Source organism: Pipra filicauda, unplaced genomic scaffold, assembly GCF_003945595.2.
Source record: "Pipra filicauda isolate LSUMZ 115617 unplaced genomic scaffold, ASM394559v2 scaffold88_size2543281_pilon, whole genome shotgun sequence".
NCBI classification, from domain to species: domain Eukaryota; kingdom Metazoa; phylum Chordata; class Aves; order Passeriformes; family Pipridae; genus Pipra; species Pipra filicauda.
The window spans coordinates 1,230,691-1,251,053 of NW_024105075.1; the positions used below are offsets into that span (position 1 = coordinate 1,230,691).

A 20,363-nucleotide genomic window follows, 5' to 3' on the forward strand; every position below is an offset into this window, starting at 1 on the left:
CCCCCTCGCACTGCTGCCACGGTGGCAGCCTGAGAGACAGGGCACAGAGGCCCTGCAAGCTTGAATCTCCTGAGATATCAGACCGTCACGAAGACCCCCCTGTGTCTTTGTGATATGACGTGGTGAAACGACCTTGTCTGGGGTTACGAAGCCCACAGAAGACCCCTTTGCCTGCGTCAAGGGGGCCAAGGGAGCTTGGATACCTCCCTCGTGAGTGCTGGCAGAAAGCCAGCCACAGCTGCTGCATGCATGAGATGAAAAGAACCTGCTGCCTTAGAAGATGTTGCTGCTTAAGGACTGGAAGGGATCTGTCCTTCTTTCCCTCCTGGACTTTTATTTGGAGGGGAGAAGAGATCTGATCCATTGTAAATACTATATGTCATGGTAGAGATAGTTATGATCATGTGTATAATGTGATATGGTATTTATTTGTACAGTCATTATAATATATTCCCTTTCCCCCACTTTGAGTCCGGTGTGTTTTGTCTGGAAAAACCCATCTCACATTAGGTTGAGATGTGGGAGGGGGAATGGAGCTAGAGAATTGGATTTTGGGGCTATCTCAAACCATGACAGTACCTTATCATCATGTTCCAGAATTTAAAGTGCGGCTAGTGAGAAGATGGAGTCCCTCTTTACAAGGAGTCACAAGGAAAAGACGGGGGGTAAAGGGTACAAGTTACTCTTTCAGAGATTCCAGTTGGACACGAGAGGAAAAATTTTCAGAATAAGAATCAGCCACTCATTTTTCACAATGAGAAGAATCTCCCCAGAGAAGTGTGAGATTGCTCAATGTGGGACACTTATGAGATTCAGCTGGACAGGTTGCTGGGCCATCTTGTCTATACCATGCTTTTACCAAGAAACGTTGGACAAGGAACCTTGAGGTTCCTTTCCAATCTGGTATTCCATGATTCTGTGATTGATTCTGCTGGATTTTGATTTTAAATGTTTGTTGACTTTTAGTGGCTAATGGTCATCAGGTGATAACAAGCATGGCAGTGGGAAAAAAGATCCCATGTTGGATTTACACAGGCACTTCTGAAGGTCATGTGGCCACGCAAGTGCACGTGCAATCCCACAGGAAACACAGAGCAATGGTCAGTTCAGCTTAAAAATACCTCTCCCACGTGTGCTGAGTGCTGCTGGGCACCTCACTCTTAAGCACCAGGGTAAGGGGGCAGCAGAGCATTGGGTGGTGGCACAAACCACTTTGAAAAACATTTGATGCTGCAGCTAAAACTTGGTATTTATTTGCCATCTACCAAGTAAATCCCATCTCACCCCGACACACTGCGATGTGTTGGAGCAGCGCTGCCCACCCTGTACCATGATGGAGGGTCTTTTGATACAGAAAAATTTTAGAGCTGAAAGCATTGCAGTGGGCTAGGTTTGTAGGGATGAAGAGAGAAAAGCATAGAGAGAATCTCCTATCCTAGAAGAGAAGATATGTGGGCTCATCTAGATTTCTTCCTTGGTTAAATCAAAGTTGGGCATAACTGTGATTTATATTACAGAAATTGCCAAAGGTAAAGGTGAACTGTCTTTTAAATGTTTTACACCTATCTGTGTACAAATCCACAACAAGTAAAGGAGAAAGTACTATTGCCTAGTTTTATGGTTCTTATTTCTTGGTTTTCCTGGTGCTTCCTCAGATTCCAACATAAAATTCAGCCTTTGTTTCAGAAACAAGGCTCTGTTTCTCATGATTAGAGAGAAAAAGATGAAAAGGTTAACCCTGAAGTCAAAATGCAGAAGCCATGCCATACAACTCCAGTATTTATCTTCATTTCACAGCTCATTTTTTAAGTCTATCCTGTGATTTGGAGAGCTGATACAATATTTTCAATGTCCTGGCCTGTCAGGAGTGGTATATGAAGTACACAAGGAAGTACTAAGCACACTGGACTTCTATGGCAATATTGTGTCTACCCCAGAGGACAGAGGAAGATTTTAGAATTAAAATAATAGCATGAAGTGGATAGATAAATATCGTGTGAGTGTTTTGCCTTGCTTCTCTCTTTGCCAGCTCATGAGGTAATAAACCTGGATTTTTTTAGGTTTTTCTAGCTTTTCTATACAGATGAGTGTTCTTGAAGTTCCAGAAAATTGAGGTAATTGAGTGGAACAGCTCAGCGTAAGCATTTAGCTTGCACTAATTCTTCTTTAACTCTTTCTCTCTCCACTAAGTCACATTTGTAATGATAGTACAAGTAACTTTAGTTTTTTATAATTATTGATACTATAATTCACGTGGTCATTAGTTTATAGAGATACCAAGAATTAGCAGGAGATGTTGTATATCATATACCTCAATAACTTCCAATTTCGATTTTAATAATTACTCAAAGCAGAACTTTATGTGTATTCTACCCCAACAGGTCCCAGCCTGTGGTGATGGCTCCTGGTAACTCTAGCAACTTGTGGCCATCCTGGAGTCCCTGTGAACCTCACTGCCTACTGCTATGGGTGGAAATGGTTTATAGCACTGGGGGCTCCAAACATTTTTGTGAACCTAGATTGGTCTTAAATTTTGCATGTAGCAGTGTGGAACCCATCACCAACTCTGTAAGTCAAAGTAATGCTGCTAAAAGCTAAATTTGCCAATTCCAATAACACCCATGTGTTTTATGAAAAGAAAAACTACGTTATGCTTCACTGAAGACAGTGTGACCAAAAAGCTGGCCAGTCCTAGTAAGCTGGTAATGCTTTGCAAAAATATGTATAGAAACCTGGAACTTAATTGCACTGATGCATCTCTCCTGGGGACAACAGCCATGTGGAAACATTTGAAAAGTGGAAAGGAGATGTAAATACATTAAACCTTCACACTGATTCTTTTCCAATTTGGAACTTTCTTATGTGCTGCTTTACACAGTTTTTAGTCACAGTGTCTAAAGAAAAGAAGTTGTGTATCAGGAACCAAAGACCATCATTTATGTTATGCACAGTGTGGGTCCTGACCATACCGCAAGATATGTATCTGTGAACTAAAACCACTTAAGAACAAGGATAGTGTGCTACCATTTTATCATGTTACTTTGAATAAAAACTTTGAGTGTGTCTAAGTCCCCCATTTGACTAGTGAGTAAATTTATAAAATTAAAAAATAAGAAAATGAATATGTGGATATAATTTGCCTTATGCAGTGTTAGATGTCTCTTTTCTGGCATAAACAGTTGTAGTTATGTCTTGGTTTATGAGTTATTTTAGATAGTATTTTCTGCTACTTTGCATATTGCCAAAACAAAGATGTTACAACTGTTTCATTTAAAAGTACTAATTCAGGCTTACAGCCAAGCTTCAAACCAGTTTTGAGGAGTTAGCAGAATTAAGCAGTGACTTATTCCTTTGTATTTTGAAAATGCCATTAACTTTACTACATTTGTCAATGTGAGTGCATTCATTCTGAAAAATTGCCTCTCAGAACACTATTTTCCTAAGTTATGCAGTCTGTGATAAATTATTTTAACAGTTTTGCATAAATCAAGCATCTGAGCTGAGTCTGAGGCCACAATAAATGATGTCTTTATCTTACTTTGCAGAGTAATTACTATAATAACTGAGACACTATTGTTGTCCACACTACTTCAGTCTACAGGGAGGTTATAATTCAGTTTTAATAGTTTAAAACAATGCAGTGTTATACCAATGACATGGTTGGTTCTTTTCATTAAGTATGTTATATTTTGGAATGCACAAATAATTTATTTAAATAAAGATATATACAAATATGATGAAGGAAAAACTCTACAGAATTCAGTACAATGGTTGCATGCATTGGGGATGATGCTATGATTTGCTTCATAGGCATGGAGTATGAACTGAAAACTAGGAAAAGTTTTGAAGGTGTGCTGAAAATTCCATCACCACATCGAAGGGTCTTCAAACCTGTAATACATTTTAGAGAATATGTATTTAAAAAAAAACATTAAACACATGGAAAACTCACTCTGGAAATACTCATCCCACTGATTGATTGCAAAGGCAGTCTACACAAGTACTTCACACTAGGTATCTAACTTCTAAGAGGCAGTATTATGAGAGACACATCCTGTTATTGAGTATTAAACATTTTCTTATCACTCCACGAGGAAGACAAGATCAGAAATATGCCATATCACATGTTTCTGTCATAAGAACTTACCTGTACTCAGGTCAGGGCACCTCTTTTTTTATTTTTCTTTTTAATCTTTATCTTCCTATTTTGTAACAAGTTTCTGTAAGAATCTCTCTAAAATTTCTTCATATGGTCAGGCATACACTTAGACTACAAAATATTTTGGGGCGTATTTTAGTCAGCAAAAGCAAAATGTCAAACCAGGCCGGCCAAGCTGAAGACAATTATTTAATTTATTAATATCCCAATATTTAGTTACAAAGTTCAGTTCCCAAGAACTCAGGAAGTATCTCTCTATGTCACTGATTAACTGAGTGCAATTTACATCTGCTCCTTAACTTGCTTCATATGTAACCATTTCTAAAACATTTACTTAATTTAAGCTCAGAATAATAGCAGCCTGCCTCTCATTCATTCAGCATGGTTTCCTCCATGAGGAAGGCTTAGGCAGCCGTGCTGCACCCGAGTATATCTGCTGTGTGTCCAGCTGTCCACCCCTGTGCAGTTCCCCTAACTTCCCCCCCAGCTTTCACACTCTCTGGACAATTTCAACCAAGTCGGGGTTTCAGATCTCAGAGATATTAAGCTCCCGATGTGCCATGAAACACAGGACTGGATAGAAAGAAGATTTAATTATGTCCTCACACGGAGGAAAAAGCTGGAGTGGAGTTCAGAATCCATACTGGGTTTTATCCTAGAAAACATATCCATAGGAAACTAGAAATCATTGTTCCCAATACTCCCATAACTGTCACTGATGAGTGACAAATACCATACTCAGTTTAAAGTGCCGTTGTAGGGGGTATGAAACAAGAATCTGCTTCTCATCAATTCTCGATCTTAAATGCAGACAAGCTGGTTATTTTGCTGATGAATTTTTGCTCCCCGGTGTGTTATAAATAGCATTATTGAAACAATAATAATAATCATGAAGTTTTGTTATGAAGAGGTGAAAATTACAGAGAATATTAGACTTTATACTACCCTGTGTGTTGCCTCAAATTCATGGCAGTGGAAATTTCCCATTATGTGAGGGCTCTGCCTTGTCATTACCAAACACAAAATAGTCTAATACATTTCACTGCACTCCATACAGTTTTTTAGATAAGCATCTGCAGAGAAAACTGCATCCCCACAGCTGCAGTTAGTCATCAAAACATAAGTCAATTGTCTCCCTATATGCAGAACCACAAGTTTCATGGAAAATGTCTCTGGATGACAGTGGAAAATTTTGGTTACCTTTCAGTGTCATGATCATGCCCTGAATTCAGTGCTACAGACTATTATGCTTAAGTACTTAACTAGTCTAATTGAGCCTTTACAGAGCTGATGAGAGTGCATAGCACTTGCTTGTAGGCTCCTGAGATGACAATTGCATAAAATATTTATTTCTGCATTACAAGTATTACCAGCAAACTTCAGACTATCAGTAAAGGCTTAAACTGAGCTCATCTATGTTTGATTGTGAGTAAAATTAAAAGCAATATTTTCCTTCATGAGCCAAAACTCCCCCTGCATCTTACCTTTTCAACATACTTACTTTTCAGCTGTGTAAATTGTAGTCACTACTACAGTATCTTACATTACAGCTAAAGTGTCATTACCTAACTAGATAAATACATTACGTACATTTGAAATCCCTGTGTTGTATGAAACACCACTGTTACTCTAAACCAAGTGCAAGTGGAAATATAAAAGCCTTTTTTCCCCTTTGTAAAATATTAGATACAAAGCCAATGTGAAATACTGTATTTTAAAGACAAGTCATAGCCATGCATTTGTGTATGAGTTAATGTATGAACATATTTACCACCTATGTGAGTATCAAATGAGTAGAAATATGTCATCCTTGGGGCTCTAATATGTAAGGAATCATCATCAAACATCAGCATACAATTTTGCATAATTAAGTCCAGAATGGGGCAAGTGCCTTGGGAATGCTTCCCTTCCTCCAAGTAACAGGTATGGCCTGCTCCTCTGAAAATCATGGAATATGGACTATATCATATTTGGTAAGACGTTTCTTGCACTCATAAATGGTGATATTTCTTTTAAAAAAAAGGAGTTAAAAAAGTTTTTTAAGGATATGTCTAACCAGCTATTGGTGGCATGTTTTTTTCTCTGTGAAACATATTTACTGATAACAAATGAAACCATTAAATCTAAATGAGAAGTGAAAGCCACCACAAAACCTCTTCATACATACCTGGATCTAGGAATGTTTTCTGTGCTTTCCCTCAACAAGAGGTCTGAGATCAGTGTATCTGGGCTTGATCTCTTTCCATATCTAAGGAAAAATTTTAAAAAGTTGCATTTTTGTATATGTCAGTTTTTACAAATGAAGACTAAGCACAGAACCATCAGTCTTTTTTTTTCCCCCCCCAGAAAAAGTAACAGAGAAGACATAAATACCACTTTTCAGCAAGTATTTTAATTTAACTTAACAATGTGGGGAAAACATTCATTCTTCAGTACTCTTCCCCCCCCCCCAAATTTTTCTACGTTTTTTCCAAAATCATTTTACATTGTGGTATTGAGAAACTCTGAATATTTCTCACTTTGATGGCTGTTCCTGGATACTCTAGGACTTTGTACCTTACCAATGTGAGCATGGAGGAAGAGGGAAGAAGCTGTGCATGCCGTGACCTCCAAGCATGTCATTCTTGCTTACAAATCCATTTCCATCATCTCTTTAATTTTCTCATTGGTTTAAATGATACCCTATCCTTCATCAGAAATTATTCAAATGAGGAGTGAAATTTATCCATTAGGTTAATAGAAGAGAAAACCCAGTGTGCCATACTAGCCAAGGAATCAAACGAGATTTTTTTAAGATAATTAGTACATTTGGGGCTGCCCAACACATAGCACATTAGGTTGTCAAAACTGAGCTATCTCAGGGTAATCATCTTGAACTATGTGGCTATGGGAACAAAAACTTACTCATTCAGAGTTCTTCAATTAAATGGAATGTCACGGGCTACCTTTGTCCTAAACTTACACAGCAGCCAGCCTTCTATTTGCCTTTTTTTTTTCCTAATTCTGTATACTGTACATTACACAACAGTTAAAAGTACCACAACTTCTGTTTCTTGGGAAGGAATTCGATCTCTTTTCCTGAGAAAACAGAAGCAACAATGTCAGCCTGCTTGACAGACATTTCATCACTGTAAGGATTCATTAGCCTAAGAGTGATAACTATGAGCAAATGATCTCTCAGTTGGAAAGAATTAAGATCGCACTTTGCAACTTGTGTATGCAATTATTCTGAATCACAAAGTACATGAACAGCTTTCTTCCTTAATGTCACTTGAGTGAAATTCTGACTCCAGAGAAAAAGGTGTAAAGACTTACATTACTATCCAGTGACCACAGTCATTTCAGTGATCTACATTTGGCAGAAAACAAACAAACAAACAAAACCTTCCCAAACTACATTTAAAAAGCTAGCAGTTTTAACTGTTGATTACGTAACTTCTTGAAAAGTGGAAACATATCTCACTTTTCAATCATTTTATTCAACTCTTTGTAATTTTGCATCACCCTAATCATTTTAGTGCATCACCTGTGCTCCAGAAAGACAAACCAGCAGTTTCAGAAAGTTAAGGTAAATTTCTTAATCTAAGCAGATTGAAAGCAGGTATTTGAAAAGAACCAGAAATTTACCACAGTAAAATGCTATTACAGCAGTGCAATCAGGCATGATGCTGAATCAAATACCTTGCACTCCAGCACCACAAAGGGATTGCTTTCTTTCTAGTTCCCTACTCTGATTAATATGGATGTGACCTGCAGTTCAACTGAGGAGGAATCTAATTTTCCATTATGTTAAAGAAATTGATTTAACAGATCAACAACTTGCTCTAATAGCTCACACTTGGACAAAACTCCCACGAATCTCTCAGAAAGTTTTGTCTGAGTAAGAAATAGCAAACAACCACCTGGAGTGCAGAGATTCACTCAAATAATGAAGATGACTGTGTTAGGGAGATATCTTTTATATGAGTTCCTTTAGCATCTTGGCTAGACTAGCGCTGCTACCTGTGCTTGTGCTGCATGGATCCACCTTGTCCTCACACAGCAAAGCTGCACACAAGGTGTTCACTGACTGCAACCAACTAGGCTGGCCAAAGAATAGCCATTCTTCCTGTGACAGGAAGATGCCCGAGTCTCCTGTCTACCCTGGAATTTTGTGCCTGGGAAACAACCATGCTACAGACATACTAAATAGAGGCAAAAGATCTCCCTTGTCAAAGTCAGTCTCTTCTTTCTGATGCAAATGACTTGAGAGATCTTTGCTCCACTCCAGCTGCTTCATGCTTTGTCTCCTTGTCTACCCTGCCCAGCTCTGAGATAACAAGAACACAGAAAGCCAGACTTTTATCTTCTGTTTGGGAAACAATTTTATCAAATATCATGGTTTTTTTTAAAAGGACAAGGCTTGAAAGCCAGGTGAAAATACCTGGTTAGTTTTTATGTTCAGTTTGAGACATCAAGGCCTATTTTGGGGCTTGCTGATAACTCACAGCTCCAGCTGAAGTCAAAGAGATCTGAGGAGTAAACACACTTATTCTGATTAGAGACATATTATTGCAGACTCAGCAAAATCTCAAAGCTTCCTATGAAAACTTGGGTCTTGGGAGTCAAATCCCAATGTCCAAGGCTGGCAACAGGAGCTGAAGGATCTCAGAAACATGTGTGTCTGATTCAGAAAACTGCCAAGAAACCAAAGCTCTTGAGAGCTGCTCCCTTCCCCATCAAAGGGTGTTGACATGAAGCAGGAGCATCAGCACTGCCCAAGTCAGACACCCTTCCAGATGCTCTCTGCTCTGTCTATAGTTCAAGCCATTTCCAGCAGGAATGGCCTTACTGTTTTGCTACAGCACAGAAGAGTCACAGATTCATGAACAAGCTACAAAGGACAAGGAAAGAAGGTGGTCTGTTCTCAAGAGGGAGTACAGGTAGTAGCAAGTAACAGAAGGAGGAGTGATTCAAGTAAAAATGGGCTGTGAAAAAAGCTTCCTGAACAGTGTGGTAGAGGGATATGAGGCAAGACCACAGGATGGTTTGGGAGACAGAGGTGGAACTAATCCAAAGACACACAGACATCTATAGTGCAGGAGTCTGCATCTGTGCTGGTCATCTTGAGTTCTCTTTCAAGTCATAAAGACTGTCACACAAGGAACAAGGGATCTCATCAGAAACAAGAATCCTGAAACAGGCCTGGTGACCTGCATCACACCAGTACCTGTTTCCCTCAGCTAACCTCAAAGGGATATAAAAGCTGACACTGATGTCTAAAGCTAAGTAAGATGAATCTGAAGGAGGAGGATTTCAAAGGAGAGCGGGAGCAAAACAGCCAGACCGGCAGGGTCTAAAGACAAGAAGAGAAAGATGGTCTGGAAGGAAGAAGTTTCATGGGAGCTGAGGTGAAGACCCTGTGGGTCACAGTAGCTCGGAGGGAAATGGCACTCAAATGCTTGGGTCAAGCCAGAAGCAGAAGGCAGGAAGATGAACCAGGAGGTTATTCATAATCACAGAAACACCAAATAAGGCAGGACAGATGAACCTGAAGAGAAAAAAAAAAAATCTCCTCATCTTCTCCTTTGCCAACATGCTCTTACTGCTTCATCTCACTGGCTACAGGCACCAGGTGAGAGGGCAACAGCTTGCTCATTCACCCTCAGCAGGAGCAGGAGAGCCCCTGGATACCTTGTCTCCCCCGTCACAGTACTATGCACAAAAAGCAGAAGTAAAAAGCTGTAAAAAGAGAGAAAACTTTGAGCACATCTGCTGAAACCAACAAAACAACCAGTCCAAAGTGCTTCAAAAATTATTGATTTATTTTGCAAATGACTGTGTCACTGCCGGAAAAGGGAACCTCCAGGAGCTCAGTTAAGCTTTCCAAAGGGAGGAGGCAATTGCTTTATTTCTGGACTGTTAATTCACCACACATTTCCACCACAGTGGAAACAGTGTACCTTTTTGGATTTTCAGTTAACCTATGTAGTCAAGTTTTAAATGTGTATCACTAAGTTGTCATTGTAGTGCTTTTTTCTGCCAACTTTCTTATACTTCTAGGTCAATTCTGTTCCTTTAAATATGAGGGTGGGTAGGAAATCTGGGTAAAATCTAAAGAACAAAATTTAAATTTTATCCATCAGCAACAATCACTATTTCACTTCATTTCAGACCCCAAATCCACACATAAGAATTAAACCAGTCTCAATCTCTGAGTTGTATAGGTACAAACCAGAAAATAGGGGGGAAAAAGCTACACAGTCAACATTAAAGCAAGCATACAGGGCACACACCAGAAGTGGTGTTTGAATAGAGAAAGGAGGGTTTGTTTGGTTGGGTTTGGATTTGTTTTGTTTTTAAATATGACCTGGCTTTGGACAGGAGCCACCTTTGAAACGGAAGATGAAAGAAGAAAAGAAGGGATGAAAGATCAGCCTGGAGATCCCACCACATGCAAGAGAAAAGGGTAGCAGAGGCAGAACTCGAGGATCAGATTATTTTAGCAGTAATCTAGACAAAAAGTTATCTGAGCAGAGTCTGCCATCCAGAACCACGCCATACACATGTGCGATCTGTGAATATTGCTTTAAAAGTTCAGGACTGAAGAACTGTATTTCTATCAGCATCTTCATCTGTCTTATACTATTAGTGCACTGGCAAACAATGTTATGGACTTGCTGAGAAAGGCCTCAGTTACACGATAGCCTCCCTTCTAATTTAATTCTTCAGAGTTCTAGAAGGACAAATGAATGCCTAATTTTAGACCTCTCATCTGGTTTTGATATTAACAAATAGATAAATATGTCAAAACTCTTCTGGGTCACACATTGCTGTGGTACCTCAGGGGAAACTTCTCTCAATCACAGTCTAAGTGGACAGATGCTTCCAAAGAAGATGATTTTTTATAATAATTTGTCAGGGGTTTTTTCAGACTGAGCCTTTACTTCTACTTTAACAAGCACAGTCAAAACCAGAAAGTTGGTTTAGAGCCAGGTAGGCTTGGGTTCACACTCTTTTCTCTTTCAGATTGGGCTTGAGTTCTTATTTGTGATCTTGAGAGAGATTTTTGTTAGGACTGGTGGTTTTTTTTGGCAACCACAGCTGGAATAGGTAGCTGGCAAACCACAAAGCATCTGGACTATTACGTTTTCTCAGAGGGCACTTTTTCTCATGAAAACCTTCACCTGAATGAGTGGCAGCAACAGAAGTGGAAAACTGCTCCTACTGCCCTGTTCTAGCTTTCCCCGGCTCCCAGGTTAGTTATGTTTTCTTTCCCTTTTGGGGGGGGGCTCTCCCCATGCATGCCCTGTGGTTCCTGCTCCTGATTGCCAGCCTGTTTGAGCTAGGAAAAGCTGATAGCAGAGATAGCGTTGACACCCCTCCCTCTACTGACAACTTGAATGGTGGAAATTCAGCTCTAGACCCAGAGGCAATTCAGGGGCTCGTGGGTGTTGCTCTCTAAAGGGAATCTCTGCAACCACGTCCTTCTCCGTGTGGGTTGGGAAAGCAAGGAAAGACACCCAGTGTGAGGGGCACCCCACCTTCCTCCCCTGAGCCTCGACAAGGAAAGATTTGCCCGGGGAGCAGGAAGAGGGGGATGTCTGCCGTCCCGCTTTGCCTACCTCTGCCTGGTGATGAGGTTGATGTAGTGCCTCAGCGCCGAGTAGTATCTGGCCATGTCCTCTGCGGGGGCGTCCTCGCCGGGGCTGTCCGGTTTGGATGGGTACGCCTCTGCCAGCGTCCCCAAGCAGACCAGCAGCGACAGGGCGAAAGTCAGCACCGACACCCACAGCCTCACGGTGCCCTGCATCTGCATGGCGGGGCGGGATGGAGGGGAGCCGTCGTCAGCACCTGCCCCGACGGCGGGAGCAGCGCGGCCAAACCAGCGCAGCCCCTGGCCGGTCCCGGCCGCCCCACGTCCCCCGCTTCGTCCCCATTCCCATTCCCGTGCCCGCCCCGTCGCGGCACTCACGGCAGTGGTTGCAGCGGAGCGGCTCCCGGCTCGGCGAGGCGTCTGCCCGTGCGTCGGGGCTCCCGAGTGCGGGGCTCCGCGCCTCGCCGGGGTGTTTTAAGGCTTCCCCAGCAGGCAGGAGGGGCCTCGGGCGATCACGCCTCGCCAGCTCCGATCCCCCACGCCCCGCTCCGCCTGCCCCTGCCCCGGGAGGGGCACCGCGGCCGCGGCCGGGCGGGGCCGGGCGGCACCGAGGGGGGGGGTCGCTGCCTTAGCCCCCGCCGCGGCCCCCGCACTGCCCCCGCCGCCCCGGTGGGTCCCACCCGCGGGCTGCCCCCGGACTCTGCCCCCGGGCTCTGTAGGCGGCTCTGCGTGTCCGGCCGTGGGAGCCCGGCCGCCTGTACCTGTGGAGCCGCCGTGCTGCCCGGTGCCCGGAGGCGGCGAGGGAACTCTGGGGAACGAACTGGTCCCGCTCCTGTGGCACCAGAGGTGCCCAAAGCTTGAGCTTCGTATGAGTAGTGCCGCCAGACATAAAGCCATGAAAGCAAGCCGGTTTGAGGCAAACAAAAATACCAAATCAGTGCCACAGGCTCAAACATCATACCCACAAAATGGGTAAATCAAAGATTCATAGGATGGTTTGTGTTGGAAGAGACCTTAAAGATCACCTAGTTTCAACCACTCTGCCATTTACAGGGATGACTTCCATTAGACCTGGTTGCTCAGAGACCCACCCAAACTGATCTTGAGCACTTCCAGGGATGGGGCATTCACAACAAATCTTGAGGCTTAACTCCCCAGGAGACTGGCAGCAGAGCTGCAAACTGTGCCTCCCTCCATGCCCACTCTGCCCCCCTGCTCAGGGCTACCTTCTGAGTTTCTGTGCTAAAATTACTTGGTTCTGTTTCATTTCTGTGTCTGAGCCACATGTCACAGAAGGCAACTCACCAACACCATGGGAGCACAACAGCCTTTCCAATAGCTGTCCTGACCCAAGGGAGCCACTGCTGAATCTGGGATGCAGCAGCTTCTCCCAGCAACATGGGACTACAGAGACTGATCCAGCTAAGGTGTCAGACTTACATGTCTCCCTAAACTTGTCCTGACCTGAGTCAATAGAGAGAGATGGGCACCCTGATTGTGACCTGATCCCTCATACAATAGAGGTCTGAGACAAGCACAATGGGCATCTTCTGGCAACATACCCTTCGCTGATGACAGGACCAGCCTAGGTGATTGGGCTAGGCTAGATACCTCACTACCAGAGTGCCTGAAGTCAGGTAAGATGAATCCAACTCAAATAAAGTTTCAGAATTTGTCAAACAATTTGGTAGAGTTCGGAACAATCCTTATATATTAGTAAAATAAGGTTAATTCTTTAGAAACAGATAATTTCATTAGCATCTTGATGACCAATGACTAATTCCAGTTGGAATGACAAATCATGACTCTCATCATATCTTATTTTTACTTTAATTTGAAGGCAAAATAGCAATCACCCAAGCAGGAAAATTTGACATACTGACAGAAAACTTTAAGACACATTCTAAAATCATATCATTCATATGCTACTGTAATTAATTTCTATAGTTATTAACATATGCAGTTATTGGCTTAATAATAATACAGCAGATTCTGAAAAACAATATTCAGTTTGCAAGAGCAAAGTCAGAAATAGTTTTCATCACTCCAGAAACAGAATCTCAACATTATCTAAGAAAAAAAAATGAATGGCAAATAAATGGCTCTCGTGGTGTACAATTAAGCTCGTGGGACTATGTCCATTTCAAGCCATTGAAGCAAAGAAAATTCCAGAACTCTTAACATCAAGAGATATTTTGAAATCTTCATGACTCCACAGTGCACTGGCCACAGACCTTACAGCAAGATTATAGGCTGCCTTATATCACATACTGAGTGAAGAATTTTAACGTGTGTGAATAATCTTCCATGCCACAGCCAGCAACTCCAGCTCCTAATTTCAGCAGGTCTGTGCACAGGGTGACATCACGTCATACAAAGTGGCCTCATGCATCCCCATGCTCTCCGTCCTCCCACCAGCACACTCCTGCACATTCAGTGTTCACATTGCCCTCATGTCAGCTCAAGAGATGCAGTTCATGTGACAGCCTGATACATATGACACTGCAAATGCCCTAAAAAGCAACTGGCTCCATCACTTTCCCTTGGCTATGCTGAATCCAATAAGCTGCCTATTCCAAAGCTTGCACAGATCCAGTTTATCAGTTTTTATGGGGTGTAGGGAATAAGTGGTGACAGCACTGGAGACTGAAGCATCTGGGAAGGTGTACCACAAGGACAGCTGTCACCAGCTTCAGAATGATTCTGGCACAACCATCTCCCACTGGCTCACGGGACCAGGGGTGACTCTCTCATTGTTAAACTCTCTCACTGCTTCTCTCCCACTAGCAACGCTGTTTTTACACTATCAATCTTCAAGGCATTCCAAAGAGGAATGAGCCAAGAGACTAGCAAGCAGAGCAAGATAAACATGAGGTCTGGCATCTACATGCTTACTTGGGCTATAAGGAGGCAGTGACATTCCCCCCATCCCAGGTATGTGTGTATTCCTTGACAGAGCAGTATGACACGCTGACACGTCTTGGCACAGAGCACCACCTGGGCAGCTGGCTGTCAACATCTCCGGAAACCCTGGACAGATCCCTCCTCTATTCCTAGTGGTGAGGTACAAGCAGTAAGCTGCTTCCTCCAAGAAAATGATTAAGGAATCATACTGGCTAAGTCCCTCTACACAATGTTGGGTCTGGAGCAGCAACTCCCCCCAAAAATAAGGTGTGGTCCAAACTAACAGTCGGTTTACTTGACAGTATGAGTGAGGGAAGCCCTCTCTCTTAGGCAGGAAGAGGAATAAAATTTGCCTCCCATATGAGACAGCAGCTTCTGCAACTACAGACTGCTTGACAGGATTTGGGAAGAGATTTTCTTCTGTGGAGCACCATGACCCCATCAACTCATCTGTTGTGTCTTACCTTTGGATGAAGTAGCATCTCCCAGCTTGTGTCGAATTTGGACTCACACCTCCACTCTGAGTGGCCTAAAGGTTAATGACATGTCAAAACTTACCACTCTCACTGCACCTCCAGGAAAACACTTCTTTCCATACAGTTCCAACATTTAATTTAGAAAGCCCAAAACACTGAACCCAAAATTTTGATTATCCTGCTTTCCCCAGTGCCTATAAAAGTATTGAGGCACTGTGTGTCTATGCCCCATTTCATCATTTAGGGTGAAGCATAAACCTTAGAGGTTTCTTGAGTTTGGAAATTTTTATGTTTGGAGCCATCCTATAAGTTCTTACGAATAATTCCTCTCTTCTGTTTTTAAATACTTAAATCCATACAGAATCATCCAATTCATACCCTTATAGGTAAGTATTATATATTACTTATGTTAATATTAATGATTAGTGATTGATAATTAATAATTAGTAATTATATTAATATTAAATAACATGGATAAAACATAATTTGGATGCATAACATAATCATCAGTATAATCTCAATGAAAAAAATACTGGCATTTTTTAATTGATGAAACAAATCCTATACCTAAAATTACAGATATATACAGGCTCAGGTGTACCAATGAGACCAAGTGTCCCTGAGTCTCAGTTAACTTTATGGGGGTTTTACAACCGGTTTCCAGAGTCAAGGTATCCTGCACTTTCATTTCACCTGTTGATGATTCCTCCATGTGGATGTTTGCCCAGTGTTGCTGTCCTTTCACAAATCAGGCAGACCTTTGTATTCTGGCAAGTGACAGAGCTGCATTTTCCACAAGCAGCTTTAGGATGGGCTGTAAAAGTGAACCAGAAAGGCGGCAGTGAGTAAGACTCAGAAGTGGTGATGAAGAAAGTCAAAAAGAACTGAATGGAGTTAAAGAATGCAGCCTGGGAGAGAGAGAAGAAAGACTCAGGCATAGCTCAGGTCTAGCAGCACTTAGATATCCACATTTTGCCTTTGCCAGGTATTATGGGCTTGCAGATGTGCAACTTCTAGTTACACCCTAGCTAAAGAATCAAAATCTAGAAGAGTATTTAACTACATACAGAGAGAAAAGGGTGTTTCAAAGCTCTGAGCAGGTATCAATGCCAGATACAGAACTGATGGTTAAAAAGTGAAAAGGAACATGACAGTTAAATTTTGCCTACATTTTAGTGTTATGACATTTAAAGATTCAACAGACAGCATTTTAGCCTACAAATTTCAGACTATACCAAGAATGGAAAGACTCCCAAGGTATCAACATATTAAAAGGTAATATTGTTCTACAAACTGCATAAATGTGAAAGACAATTCAAGTAATTTATTAATGGTAATATATTCGATTGAATTAAAGAGGGGTATGATATTTGCCTTAATTAAGACAAAATTTAACGTGATTAACTTGGGACAGAGCATTATTTATAGCATGCTTTCTGTGGTAGGCACGGAACTAAAGCCGTTCTTTATTATTACAAATATGCCTAATGTCATCTTTTCACTGCAACCAAGTAATGTTGTTTTCGTCAGTGACCTTAAACTAACATCCCATAATAGCTCATTAATAGCCCTTGTTTTAAATAGAAGAACAACATCAGTCTCCTAGTAGAGAGAAAGTGGTAAAAACTGGAGCCCCAAGAAGAAAAGATTCATGTGGCACTAGAGACATGGAAATAGCAGCTTTTATCAGCTGATGTTGCCTATGCTCTTGTAGTTAAAATGTCTCACTAAAGGTTTCCACAGCTGAGCAAACCTTCCAGAAATGCTGTATCTTAGGACTGGAAGTTCAGTCAGATAAGCAGTGCATAATTATTCAGTAGCCACATGAATTTATCTGAACCTATTTGGTCAGGAAATGGAACTGTTAATCTCACAAAATGAGACTCTCACAAACTTTACAGTATTGCTGATTTCAGTCTGCTTAGCAATACTTTCAGAAAAGCTTCTCATTGTGCTTTGATACATCACACCACTATCCACATTTCCAAACTTCTATGTGTCCCTTTCAGTACTTCTGTTTGCCTCCACCTGTACCTACCAGTAAGAGTTGAACAGAGCACCCTCTAATCCTAAAGTGACCCCCATTCCTGCCTGCTCAGCAGTAGTACTGTTTTCAAGAGGCACCCTTGTGAGTCCAGCAAGCATTAAGCAGGTTTGTAGTATACCACAAAAAAGCAGGGCTCTGGCTAAGGACAAACAGCATGAAAATATAAGAGAAAAGCAAATAACTATTGGATCAATCTATCCTGCCCTGAATGACATCTAAAAGCTTATTTCTAGGACTGTCAGAACAGGAAAAGCATACAGGCACCATCTAGGTGACTACTTGTGCCTGTATGTCATCTTTGCCCACAGCACCAGGACAGTCCAATGTTGATGCCAGGGAGGTGGGTGATAGGACAAGGGAATAATGGTTTTTAAGTGAAAGAGGGTAGATATAGATTAGATATTGGGAAGAAATTCTTCACTATGAGGGTGGTGAGGACCTGACGCAGGTTGTCCAGAGAAGTGGTAGATCCTCCATTCCTGAAAGTGTTCAAGGCCAGGTTGGACGGGGCTCTGAGCAACTTGGTCTAGTTAAAGATGTCCCTATTCATGGCAGGGGGGTGGAACTAGATGATCTTTAAAGTCTCTTCCAACACAAACCATTCCATGACTCTGATTCACACACTAAGGCAGTGAGTGCCTTCACAACGCATGGTGATGTGACACCACAGGCACCAAGCTACCACACTGAGCCAGACCCATCTGCATGACACCTCCTGCCCTCCAGCAGGGAAAGAAAAGGCAGTTCTTGACTTGAACTACTTCTGGTGGTGCACAAATGGCTCCTGTAAAACTACACGACTATGAGCTGCAGACCCAAGACATAATACAAATAAATTCTTTGCTATTCAAAGTAATGTTGTTCATAGCTTCACAGCAAAGGCCCTGCAAGCATTTGACTCACAATCACAGCAACATATGACTGGAAATCAGAAAAATAAAACTGGTGGAGTCTTACAATGAAAGTTGTTGTTTTCCTCTTCTAGAAAACACAGTCAAAGAGACTTCTGAAATGCTGCAACAAGGTCAGAGGGGCATGAGCAATTGTCCTGAGGACACATGGTGCAGTGCACAGTTTTGACAGGAGCACAACGATACTCAAATAAGCAACAAAACCAAACCAAACCCAGTATTTGCAGCTGTAATGACACTTGTTTTCCTACACCTTTTTCTCTTTCCCACTCCCTCAGGACAACAGAAAAAAAAAAGACAGATTAGTAGGATAGAGATCAAATTGCTACCTCTGGCAAAACAACTACTGCTGAGACCAAAGTCAGTAAGGAGCAGCTTATACAAAGGTAGTGGTTTAAAGCAAATGAATCAAGCATTTATAACAGAAATAAATTCTCCACACTGAAAGTGATTTTTCATGTGCATGAGATGAGGAACTTGGCAAAGTTGTCATGACTTAAAGACAACCAGAATTATTAGAATTGACCATTATCTGCTTCAACACATGTCTTGATTTCAACCTTGTTAAAGAGGGAAATAGGAGGAAAAGTGAGACAAATCCAGACAGGCTACACAGTAACATTGAGCTGAGTGACTCTGCCTGAAACTGAAACAACAAAGACTTGCCTGAAATGTGAGAGATATCAGAGGTCGATGGGATTGTACCAAGGACTGAAGAATCCAATCACACTTGCATGGAAAACTGTCACACTTCTTACCTGCAGGGAGTAAATCAGAGAGGCAGACATAAGAAAGACATCTGCAAAGGCTTCTGAAAAAGCTTGCTATGTGTGTTCATTTGCAGAATATTACCACTTACTGATACACATACAGAAGTGAATTCATCTACATCCAAGGCACTAGAGCTGAAAAACATCCTTCTGCTTAAAATGTGGATATTATACACACACACACACACAAAAATCTTCTCTTCTAAGAGACTCCCAGTCTATGCACAATCAGAATCATTTTTTCCTCCTGTCCTGCAACACTGACACAGCTGAGACTTGTCTTTCTCCCTTATGTTTTCATAATTTTTTGTGTGTTGAATGCTTTATTGCTTGCCATGGCACACAGCATAGGAAACCTTAAGTGCCAAAGTTGAAGCCCTTTTTAAAAGCAGGTCTAAACTCAGAGACAGGGGTGATAGATTGATTAATTTCAGGCTAATAGTGGGTGGAATTTGACTCTACTAGCTGTGGCTGTTCAAAAGTAGGCTCTTAGTTTAAGCATAGGTCCAGGCTCTCCTTATCATCAAAGAAAAACAGAAGGCGGCTGCAGAGCAATTCACCTAAGATAAATGTCCATCACAACTGGGAACCCTCCAGGAGATCCTCCTCTCTCCCTGTCATCTTAAAGCATAGAGATCATAGACTACATAACTGCACACAGTCAAAGAAACTGAAGAACAAACCTCACACTGGTGACAGGGAATCTTCTCCATCACAAGGGCTTGGATACCATAGAGGACTACAACAGTTGTCCATACTAGAGATCATTCTTCGTTTATAGCCTAACAGGCACATTTGAAATTATAGGTACAGGATTTAGGAAAGGATCATACATTTAAGGTAATGTCACACCAACTGTATTGGTCTCACAGAGCAGGGACACATGGAAATGTCTTGAAACATGCCTAAAAACGTGTCTAAATGGCCTTAGCTGTGCATTGGCCTTATGCAGTTTGAGTGTGTCTTAGCTAATGGCTTTTCACTCCTGCTAACTGGATGTGTTCCATCAAACAAACTGCATGTTCAACCATTAAATCAATAATTATGAAATCAGGAAAGGAATGTTTATCCATTATTCTGTGGGGTTTTTTTCATTACATGTTGATGCAGTTTGGAGTAGAAGACCATGACAGCTGTAACAGTAAAGGCAGGCTTGTTTTGGATATGACAAGCATAACAAGAATATGTATCACGATCTCCAGCATTGAAACATTCCTTCTGAAGCCCTTATGCTGTTGAAACTAATTATTTATTTCATATTTTAGTTCTCCTCTTAATCCACTCACAAAACTTTCTGTCAGGCACTAAGTTCCTGGTAAAGTAAATTAAAATACATCTTTAACAAACATGACTGAAAATGGATTCTGTCTGATTGAAGTTCATTTGCACTTCTCTCCTTTGTTTGTATTTTGGCCATATGTTCTTATTTGCTAATAGCATACATTATTTTATTAAAATTAGCGGTGATATTATTTATGCAAATAGAGGCCACCGACCACATTGTGATATGGTACTACTGT

The 20,363-nt window shown here is 41.6% G+C and overlaps 1 protein-coding gene across 1 annotated transcript; it reads right to left on the bottom strand.

The window, feature by feature from the left end:
- Positions 1–3,589: 3,589 nt before the first annotated feature.
- NPY (neuropeptide Y) lies at positions 3,590–12,220 on the bottom strand. Its single transcript, XM_027738452.2, has 4 exons — positions 12,114–12,220; positions 11,764–11,951; positions 6,327–6,407; positions 3,590–3,891 (listed from the first exon to the last, which is right to left on the bottom strand). The coding sequence occupies exons 2-4, from the start codon at positions 11,949–11,951 to the stop codon at positions 3,867–3,869; spliced, it is 294 nt and encodes a 97-aa protein (XP_027594253.1). The 5' UTR covers positions 12,114–12,220; the 3' UTR covers positions 3,590–3,866.
- Positions 12,221–20,363: the final 8,143 nt, after the last annotated feature.

Bases quoted from the DNA above. Each gene is read 5' to 3' on its own strand.
- NPY (XM_027738452.2), bottom strand. From the start codon at position 11,951: ATGCAGGGCACCGTGAGGCTGTGGGTGTCGGTGCTGACTTTCGCCCTG. The intron at 6,408-11,763 runs GTAGGCAAAGCG...ATTTTTCCTTAG, and splicing joins AACCTCATCACCAGGCAGAG to ATATGGAAAGAGATCAAGCC. The intron at 3,892-6,326 runs GTATGTATGAAG...AATGTATTACAG, and splicing joins GAAAACATTCCTAGATCCAG to GTTTGAAGACCCTTCGATGT.